At 37.3% G+C, this 10,962-nt stretch overlaps 1 protein-coding gene across 1 annotated transcript in view; it reads left to right on the top strand.

The window, feature by feature from the left end:
- The first annotated feature begins 2,503 nt into the window (after positions 1–2,503).
- YPEL1 (yippee-like 1 (Drosophila)) overlaps positions 2,504–10,962 on the top strand; it is a 15,369-nt gene continuing 6,910 nt past the window's right edge. Inside the window, exon 1 of the mRNA XM_009888128.1 lies at positions 2,504–2,848. Coding sequence (XP_009886430.1) covers positions 2,732–2,848 — 117 coding nt within the window. The 5' untranslated portion in view covers positions 2,504–2,731. The remainder of the gene's footprint in view (positions 2,849–10,962) is intronic.

Raw genomic sequence — 10,962 nt, 5'->3', positions numbered from 1 at the left:
CGGATGGTCTGTGCTTCCAGGGCTTGCTGTGGGCTGGTGGGGACAGTGCAAGTCACAGACACGGGATCGGGACAGCCATTTAGAAAGGGACAGGCAGCAATCTCTGCCCTGGCTTTTGCACCCAATTCTTTCAAATTCCTCGGATCTTCAGGAAATCTGGCTGTCGTGTGCATGACCAAAGCACAGACTGTGCTGTTGTCTAAGAAAGAAGTAGTTGCCTCGGGATTTTTATGCTGCTTTCCACAGAACCTGTGGCTGCTCATAACTATCAGAGTGAAGTGAGGTTGTATTTATTCACCGTTGCTAGAGCAAGCTAAGAAATGGTTCTGATGTTTTGAGTCTTGTGTTTAATATCACAAAGTAACAAATTCTGTGGTTCTTATGGTGTATATCAAACACTTAGGATTGCCTTCTTTTTGAAGAGAGCTATAGCAAATATGGTTTTGTCAAAAGAGTTTTGGAGGCCTTTAATTTCTGTAGTTGAAGGACTCAGCATATTGAGTCTGAAAGAGTCCAGATTGCCTTTAAAAATGTGAATTGAAGAAGCATCTAGGAATACCTTGAAGAAAAATATTTTTCTCTTATGTTCAACTTGCTGAACTTTTTCAGGCATTGAACTCAGTTTCAATTACTGATCTAAAGGGTCTAATCCAAAGTCAAAACATCATTGCTTGTGGTGCCTTTCATTCTTAAACCTGTGTGGGTTTTTTTTTCTGTTTATGTGAAACTAAACAAGGTCTGTGTCTTTCTAACATTGAGTTGAAGCAGAGAGCTGAAAGGGAACATCATGTTTAACTTTCGGGACTGTATTTCTTGTCTTCAGTCTTTCTCCTGTAATCTGTTACCTCGCATAAATGTGACAGCTGTTCTACAAAAGCAAGCTGTTTTGTCCAAATACTAATCACTCTTCCCTTTGCAGCTATAATTAAATTATCTTGGGACAATAGGTATATAATGTCCGTTTAAATAACTGTATTAATAATTAAGTTTTGCTCTTCTTGCAAAATACTGGGTTAATATTTCAAACATATTAATGTGTCCCTTATCAGATCTGTGTTTTCGGTGACTACCAAAAGTCTGATCATTCTGATGTGTAGATACGTGCTTTGGATGGCAGCTTGTTCCCATTGTTACTTTCTTTATTTTTTGGATTGCATGTGTTCTGCTATGTGTCTTGTCCCTGGCTTATCTCTGCCTTTGCATTGTTTGTGTAAGAAACTTTCTTGTAGTAAGTCCTTCAGTAGTTCTTGAGTATTTTCTCCTGCTGCTATCATAAGCTTAAGATTAAAAAAATAAAATAAAAAATCCAAACCAAAACCCTTTAAATCTTGCTGTGGTTGTCTCTTGTGCTAAGCCTGCTGTACAGATCACTTATGCAAGGCTTCTTTTGAAGCACAGTGACTGCTTCCTATAAACAATCTTTAATTTATGTGGCTTTCATTATCTGCTCTATTTGTATTACTGGTATCCTACTGCTAGAAGAGTGGTTAACTGCTGCCCTGCACACAGTTTACAACTGTGATAAGTGTTTTGCATGCTCATTTTAATAGCTGGATCAAGATACTGTAAATTCTTTATATTGGCTCTCCTTCTGTGTTTGTGCTATTGACCTACTCTGTCAGTCACCTGATAGCTGATGACATAAGTGACTGTGCAGTGTTCATGTTTGGATTGCTCATTAGCCTGATGCATATAGCGTGGTAACTGATGGCCATTGACAGATCAATAGATGTTGTTGTGAATATTTAGAATCTATAATTTTCAGGCTCGCTTTCTAACATAGCGGGAAGGTCTGTCCTTTTCTGTTTATGCACGTAATTTCTCTTAAAGGCACTCTTGAGGATTAAGAATGCAATTGGGTATTCTCTGTCTAAAATACAGCTTTTATTATCTGACTGATTTTGGTAGCATCCATTAAACATCTATTCTGGTAGAGTGAGGAAGTGTCTAATTAGCTTTGATCAGGACACTAGTCAAATAGGCCTTTGCCTAAAGGCATAATTCTGCTGAGCTTGAAAGAGGAGGAGATACATATCCCTGAATGGGGTGACAGCATCTTACTTGGTATTTGACTTAAAGCCAGGTACAATACAGCAAGATTTTTTTTCTGAAAGCTGAAGTGCAAGTATCTATTGTATGTTTATTGTTGGACATGACAAGGCATCTTGGAAAACACTTGCTACTTGCTATATTGGAACTGACCACTGGAACTTCAAAGAAAATTAACTTTTTCTAATCCTGTGCCTTACTGCTGTATATTTTTGCATGGATGTCTTAAAGAGTATACCTGGTATATTGCAGAAAGTGCTTGTGTTTCATGGAGAACTGTTTGAATCTCCCCCTTAATTAGAAATGTGATGGAGTAGATGCCACTAGTGGAACAGAACTGCTTGTTGCTGTGTTGAATGGGAGTTGAATTGAGCAGCTTCATAGCAAAAAGGGGCCTGTAGTGTAGCCAGGCATTTGCTCTAAATAACACTTCACTTTGTCTCTAGAATTGTTGAATAACAAGTTTATTCTGGCCTTGTTGTAAGCTGCTAATTGTTCTGCTCTTTTCACCTACAGGTTGTGACTGTTTCTCTTCTGTCATTGGTGTGGAAAGTGCCACACACACTCCAGAACAACAACGGCTTTTGCTTGCATATTCCAGTGTTTCTTTTGTCAGCGAGTTCAGCAAAGTTGTAATTCTTCAAGTGCCAGCCCTGAGCTGAGTGAGGAGCCACCAGCAGAGATGGTAAAAATGACAAAATCAAAAACGTTCCAGGCTTACCTGCCAAACTGTCATCGAACCTACAGCTGTATCCACTGCAGAGCCCATCTAGCCAATCACGATGAATTGATCTCCAAGGCAAGTGGCTTGTTTAGAGACCTCATGAATTATTTCTTAACCAAAATGGTTATCACTGTATCACTGCTTCCAGTAGATAAAGTATGCAAATTGATGCATCCTTCAGAGTATCTTCCCTGAGTTCATTCTTGGGTCATACATATTGTGTACTGAGGACTGTATATATTCTGGAAACTTTTGAATGTGACATAAAGGCTGATCTAACATATTCCCCGCATTAACAACCTCTGTCTACTCTCGAGTAGGTACTATTTGTGAGCTGTCATATCTGAAAGGTCTGGTAAGGAAAACTGTCAGAGGAAAACAGGGTTCTCTGGGTAGGGAAATGATTCTGGGCATGTTTATTACAGATAAAGATTACTATTGACTCTATTTGACTGAACGTCACAAACCTGGCTGTTTCCAGAGTGTTCTACTGCTGTTATGGAGTCTGTAAACCTTTTACCAAAATTACTTTTGCTGTATACCAGTTCCTGAGGAATATGATTAGCCAGGGATGTTCAAAATAGTTGTCTAAATAGTCTGCCAAAATAGATTAGACAAAATAGACTGTCTAAACTTAAGCTTAGAGGATGTGTGGATCCTTGAAACAGGCTAGTCCTGTCCTTCTTACCTCTTGCTGGAAGAAACAAAGACTTGTGATGTATGAAATACATAGGAAAACTTGAAGTTTGGGATGAATACTTGACAGACTGATTCATTCTTTGCTCTAAATAAGCTTCTGATGGATTTTCTCTTAATGGCATCCTGGACAAAACACTTCAGTTGCTTTTCAAACCTCTTAATACAAATTGCTTTCTACATAACTTTTTTTGTGAAATAAAATTTTTAGTGGCAAACCCTTTATAACTAACTTTATCTGTTACTCCTGCCTGTTTGTGTGTTCAGCTGCACTAAGGTGATGCTGCTCTTGAGTGCTGAGAGATGAGGGGGTGAGAATGCTGCTACTTCTGAATTGAGGTTTTCTTTGGGTGAGGAGAAAGTATACCTGCTTGCTTATCCCTTAGAGGGTTATCAGGAAATAATAGGTTTTCCCCGTACAGCGTTTCTTGTGTTACTAATCTTAGTTTAGATCTCAAGACAACATTGTGATTCTAATAGTAAAATTGGTGACAGTTCTTGGCAGCATTGCTTATCGCTTGCTTACTTCTCCTCTACCTTTAGTCTCTTCTCCTAAACAATTCTTTCCCTCAACTTAGTACATGTATTGAGGCATGGAACTGCAAATGTGAAACAGTGAGCTAGCTACATATAAAATGATGTGAAGAAATTAAGAGGGAGGACTTGTTTTACTTGTATTAACCTGAAAAAAGTTCCTCACTTTCTTTATAGTGATCTTATTTTGTTTCAAGGTCAGCAAAACCAAGAGAAATATTCAATTAGTAATGTGAATGCATTTGAATTTCATTTGTTTCCATGTTGATTTCCGAATTTCAGTATAAGGGGTCTTTTTGGCAACACTGGATTCTAAATGACAAGCAATAATAGCTTCATTACTCACTATATGTTTTGGGCAAAAATACAGTGGGAGGGGTTCATCTTTCCTGAACTTCAGGTTGTACATGCCTACAGGAAGAATGAAACTTTGCTAGCTGAGTCTTTTGAGATGTGTAGATTCATTGAAAGTGCAATCCAAGCACATGTACTTAATAGGAAGCTCTTCTTTTAGTGGACTTACACTTTTGCATGTGGACTCAACTGCCACAGTTACCACATGAGCCAGTTGTTCTCCAAGGTCTTGGGAGTTTTGGTCAGCAAAATATTTTGAATATGTTGTTAAGCAAATCATCTGTTCGTATTACAGCTTAATAAATAATTTCAAACATTAAAAAAAATCAAATTTTCAATTCAGAGAACATGGAGAACTCTTAAAAAAAATACAAATATCTATCTAGTAAATAAAAATACTTCCAAGTTCTTTCCTATGGTGTTGGGAAGGGTGTTAGATATGGTTTCTGTTTTATTTCTGGCTTCCATAATTTTCAGTGAAGACATCTTACAAAAGTTTCTGTACTTGCAGGTTGACCATATGCTTATTTGACAGCTGATCCATATTCTGTCAACTTAAGATTTCTTGACCATATTTTATTGTCTCAAACTGTGTGATAATAAGAAATACATTTAAATGTGTGTGTTTTGTTTGTGAAATAAAAAGAACATTTCTCATCTATTGTACTTGTATTTGGAACATAGCTTTAAAAAAACTGGCCTCCTTTAAGCTTAACTTTTATGTGTTCTAACACTGGAGAAGTTCTTCTGATGGAAACAACTGCAAAGCAATAGTTTAATACACTTGGAATCATTAAAAATTAGTAGTGCTGTTGTAGGTGGTGGTGGTAGGGGGAATGGTGGGAAGAAATTCTATTTAATTTGGTTTAAATGAAAACACAGGTTAACCTGGAAAGTAAAAACTGAGCAAGTATCCTAACATAACTTAGACCAGGGGAAGGACTAACAGATGAGTGTACCTCAGAACAGTTTCTCTATATGAGTAATTTTTCTGAAGTTTTTTCAAACTGCTTTCATTAATGCATGTTATGTGCAGTGAACTTAAATTGATGAGAGAGATATTTTAATTTATACAAACTATCTAGAACACTAATTACTATAACTATGCAGCTGCAGCAAAAATACTTAAAATAACCTGAAGTGTAGCAAGTTGATTGTATACAATCTAAAGTTAACTAAGAACAGCACAGTTCCTGTGCTGTTTTGGATTTACTGATGGAGCAGAGAATTGGACTGCTCAATGTGTTCTCTGCGCCCCCCCCCCCAGCTTTACTTTGAGGGCCCAGTTAAAAGCTAAGCTCTGGGTAACACTTAGTAAATACAATTTTTGGTTACAGGTTGTCTCACTGGCATTTTTTTTTTCCGAATGCTTACTATACAGCAATGTGTTCTCTCCCTAGTGCCATAACCCTAGTGCCATAAATACCCTTCAGCAGATAAAGGCAAACAGTACTTGGTACCTAGCTGTAACTGCTTCATTTGGGTGCTTCCCCCCGACCCCTGTTTCCTGCATGCATGGTGATTGTTGCTTTCTTCTGTACGGTAAGGGAAAAAGAGCCAAAATACATGGTGCACTCTAATTTAAAGCAGCTACAACTAGCTTTCTAATGTGCTTTGAGGTATAAACACTTGTTATACTTGACACTAATATTTCTAACTTCAAGATGAAAAGATAAGCTATGCTATGCAATGAGTGGTGTTTCTCTCAAATGTTGGTCTGTCACGGAAAAGCACAGACCACAGCATATTTCTGTCAGTCATCCTTTTGATTCTGGTCCTCAGAATACCAGACATCAATACAGATTTGAAGTTGTTCTGCTTTTGAGAACTGTTGATGCCAATTGTCTGACAAGGATGGCAGCATACACGAGTCACCTTTTCATTTTATTTCTGTTCTGTTCGAGCAGCAGGATCTCTTTCTTGCCTTAGAATTAATCATCAAGCTTTTTTTTTTTCTTGTGCCCTTGCTGGTGATAAAATGGCAACCAAGAGTCTTTGCAATGCCTTAGAAACAAGAATGCAGACTAATAAGACAGTATAAAAATGTGCTACCTGCACAAGGGAATTCATTGTTATCTGTAGGTTTGGTTTTCTCTGCAACTATGAAAGGACTCAACATGTTGCTTCATGTTGAAATCCACTTGGATGTTAGTGATTAGAACATACATTTCTAGATATTTTTAGTCTATAACCTTGTGTTTTCTGGGTCTAGGGAGGAACTTGAAGAAAGGGGAGGAATGGGAAGAAGACTGGTCAAGAACATGTGTCCCAAACTAGGAGGTGATCAGAAGTGGAGATACTGACAAACATTAGTCTGTACAGCTGAACACATGCACACATGTATGAATGGCTGCCATAATTTATAACCCCAATCATCTTGGGGAAAACGCTAATTTGAAGGATAGATAATAAAAGAATAAACAAACTGTAGATGAGTTTTAATTGAAATAAGTGTAATTACAAAGTGGTGTTAGGTACCTCTTAGATGCTACTGATTTGCATTGTTAATGAGTCTGCAAGTGCTGGATTTTCTGTTTCTTTGGTGAAGACTTCAAAGTGAATGTTGAACACTTAAAATACTATGGAAAGGAGTATACCAGTCTTCACTCCATTGGGCGACATTCAGAGAACAGGGGAAGAACCTGCAGCTTTTTTATTTCTTGAAAGAGCAAATGGTTAAAAGACTGTAGATGTAGTGCTGAGGGACGTGGTTTAATGGTAACTTGGCAGTACCAGGTTAACAGCTGATAATCTTAAAGGTCTCTTCCACCCAAAACAATTCTGATATTTTTAGAATCATACGCTACTATGACTACAGGTGTGGAAGAGAGGTAGCCTTGAGTAGCAACCACAGGCCTTAATATAAGAGCAAGGCAAAAAATGGATGCCATAGGAGGCACTCTTTGGACTTAAAATGTTCAAATAGCACAAAAAAACCCCCCACTAAACAGTATATGTTAATAATCTTAAAAATCCCAACAATTAAAAAAATTGACATAATTAAGTTTTTGAGGGAGAACTTCTATAAGACTCTGAAATCCAGGGGAGGTTGCCACTTGTGTGGCCTGTACAAAATGTTATGTCTATGCTGCTCTTGAAGGGATTCTAAAATGAGTTTTGTGAAGGCTTAATTGAAAGAACTTTCTTCTGATTTGTTTGTAAATGGTAGAGAATGTGCAGTGATTATTAGCAGTAGTGAATTTTATAGGAGGCAAATGTTGCTTGAAGAGCTTAAGTTCCAAAGCACTAGAGAATGGCTTGTACCCACTAAGTTCCAGTAATTTTTTAGAAATTCAGTCAAGGTCCAACAAATTGCAAAGAATTACAAACACCTAACAGAAATTTAGGAACCTAGTGGATATATTGCCAAGCGTAATGCTTTGTTACTCAAGGTTGACCTGCTTGAAAGACTGTTGAATCGTTTTACAAGGTACCTTAATGCTGGGGATGGAATAAAACCTGGATTACTTTGTGTAGATGCCTGTATAAATACTGTCACTTTCTTCTGTTTCATTCATTGTGAAGCATATCTGACCAGAGGGGGAAAAAGTCATATCAAGTCACAGACAAGACTAGATGTGTTAATATTTTTCAAGAACAAGTTCTGCATAAAGGTATATATACATGTAACTGTTATTGAATTCACTGGGAAATCCTCATGCTCTATGAGTAAAAGAACAATCTTGGTGGTTAAATTTAGTTCTCCAAGGCATTCAGTATGTCTGCTGTTATATTATTGATGAGAAGGAAAAGTCTTCAGCTTAAATAGATGCCAAAATATTTTTAGCCTTGCTTAGCAATCTGTGATTTTTGTCCTCCTCTGTTTAACTGATGAGTTGAAGAGGATTTTTTTTTTTTAAGGTTTACTGTCTTTCAGTAAATATGCTGTTCTTAGCTTGATTCAATTTGGTAATCCCCCTTTGCTTATGGTATAAGGAGTACTTGGAAAGATAGCTGGGCCTGTTGTACGCTTGAAGGCCATTTTTATTCCCTGCTGAAAAAGTTGAGAATGGGCCTAATTTCATAAATATTCTGGTGATAACTTTTTTCTCTAAGAGGCTGCTAGTTTTTTGGGTTCTGTTCCCCCCCCTTTGGGGGAGGAATCTAGTTTTTGGAAGAGTAGCAATCTTTGGAAAACATCCAAGAATAGATTTGAAGAATAGATGTTGAATTCAGTTTTATGAGTTTATTTTGCAAATCTTGAAGTGACAGGATATCCTTACAGCCTCTAATATATCTTACCGAGAAGATAATTTCAGACATCAGAGCACTTGTATGTGTTTCTGGTTTACCTTGAGAGTACTGTCCCTATGAATACTGTCTTCTGAATTAATCAGCAATATTTCTTTGAATTGCATATTTGTTCAAAATATTAATTCACGTTGATTTGTCTTAGCTTGTAAAGTAAACTCTAGACAATGAAAGCAAACTCAAGAAAATGAAGCAAAAAAACCCCCAACCTGTAGGCTTCTTACATTGCCATTCTTTAAAATTATTTTTCCATGTTATGAGTAGCTGGCAAGCTGTGCTTAAGGAAGATACTGTTAATGCCATCCTGACTTGCTTATAGTAATGCCTGCTATACCCTTAATATGCACTAAGATGGCAGTTTCTCTGGATGTTTTCTGTGGAGCATGATCTCTAGCCACACAATCTAATCCCATCTGTGGGGAATAAATAATTACATAAGCATTTCAGTAGCTTCCCTTCCCCCACCCATGCCCTTCGGTATGCCTCAGGGCAGTAAATACGTTCTGCTTAAACTGATACTTCCTTTTCTCCTGGGTAAAACAGCTAATCCTGGCATTACAGGTAATGACAGGTATAACTTAGATGCATAGATCATATCTAATTCTGCAGGCATCTACTAGTGTGTTAGCGAAACATTTATAAAGTTTCTTTACTACAAAATGTATTGATGACAGTGGTCTGTCAGATGATGTGAAAAGATCATAATACCAAACTGTTGTTGCAGTTGACCTTAGTGTTGTTCCTAAGCATAGTTAAATGATTTTGCTTACACTATCAGACATTCTAGGTACTTTCCACTGTGCTGAAACAAGAAAAAAATCTTCCTGTGGGAATGGACAGCTAGTCAAAAATGTGCATTTTCTAGGGACAAAGCTAACTCATAAATCAATGCAATATTATTAATTGAAGACCATGAAAAAGCAGACTTTAAGTTTGTTTTAACTGTGAATATTAGTTGAACTGATAAATTGCCCAGCTTCTAAGTAAAAATCCTGTTTGATGTGAATTGTTATTGATGACAGTTGGTCACACTTGCCACTATCTTCTAATGACTCTTTACTGGGCAAGACACGTATTTCAGACTCAGAATTACAACAGTTTTAATAGAATGTTCTGGTTTAGTTATGATTTATGTGTAGTGCTAGCAGTCTTGGATGTGCTGAACAAATCTTGCAAAGTAAAAGTTTGTGTTTGCATAGGTGATGTTTATTCTGTAGAAGAGCAGTTTGTCTGGAGACTGGTTTGAACAGTTATGGCTGTTAGTCCTTGATACTGCCATTTAAAATATTCTCTTCTCTTTCATTTCCTTTGAGGAGCTGACACACAAGGCATTTAACCTGTCAGTCTCTTAAAATTTATATCAGGATAACTGAATCATACAATGCAGAGGGAGAGAAACTTAGTACTGGTAAAAACAAATGTTTGTTCAGGATTAATTTTTTTCTGGTTATGCTAAATACTCTGCTTATGGCCAAGTTACAAGCTTAGTAAGCAGTTCAAGTGCCAAAATGAGCTGTCGTCTTTTGATTTCTAGTAATAGGATGCATCAGGAAGTAGAGCTCTGATAATAAATCTCTTATACCTAGTGACAGATGCATATGTCTTTATGTTGTGCGAATACAGTTTTTTGGGGGCGGGGAAATCTCATCTATTCATGTGAATAAGAAACTGACTGCTAAGCTCTGTCAAGAAATTCATAGGAAAAATTAAAAGGCATGGGAATTTAAAAATTGATATCTTTATAGTGCTTTTACTTCAGTCAGTGTATTAAGAGTTCCACATGGATGGATTGCAGATCTCAGCAACACATTGATGTTGTGGTCAGACACTGATTTTAAAGGAAAATCTGAGTTGCCCAGACCCAAGTTCTGTATTCCAGAATGTGGTAACACAAGTTGCCACCCCTTGCTGTCAAGCTATCTGTGAGGGATGTAAACATGGAGGAACTTGCTTTTCCCACAATTGTTCTATGGCATGTAAATATAGTATTTAGCCTCTAAACTTGTATGTAGGTAAGAAAGAACCAGTCAAGCTCTGCTAACAGGCAGCTAGAGAAGGTGGGAATGGAGGAGCTTTTCACAGTGTGATGTTTGTGAACAGGTTTTTCTTTCTAAAACCACTGTCCCAGGAAAAGGTTCTGGTTTGTGTTGCTTCTCTCTCCACTCCACCCTGATGATTCTGAAAATTAGCAAGTAATGAAGATGGCCATTTCTGAGGGGAAAAAATCTAGGAGAGTACAGCATGTTTAGGGAAACAAAGCAAAGAGTGCAAGAAAAGAAAAACCATCTTCAAAAATACATCAGAGAAAAAGAACAACTAAAGCAGTACTTTCAAACCTGCAGTTTGTATTTCAT

This window comes from Charadrius vociferus, unplaced genomic scaffold, assembly GCF_000708025.1.
Source record: "Charadrius vociferus isolate BGI_N301 unplaced genomic scaffold, ASM70802v2 scaffold326, whole genome shotgun sequence".
In the NCBI taxonomy this organism is placed as follows: domain Eukaryota; kingdom Metazoa; phylum Chordata; class Aves; order Charadriiformes; family Charadriidae; genus Charadrius; species Charadrius vociferus.
The sequence above is the reverse complement of the archived record's forward strand: the minus strand, read 5'-3'. Positions and strand labels throughout refer to the sequence as shown.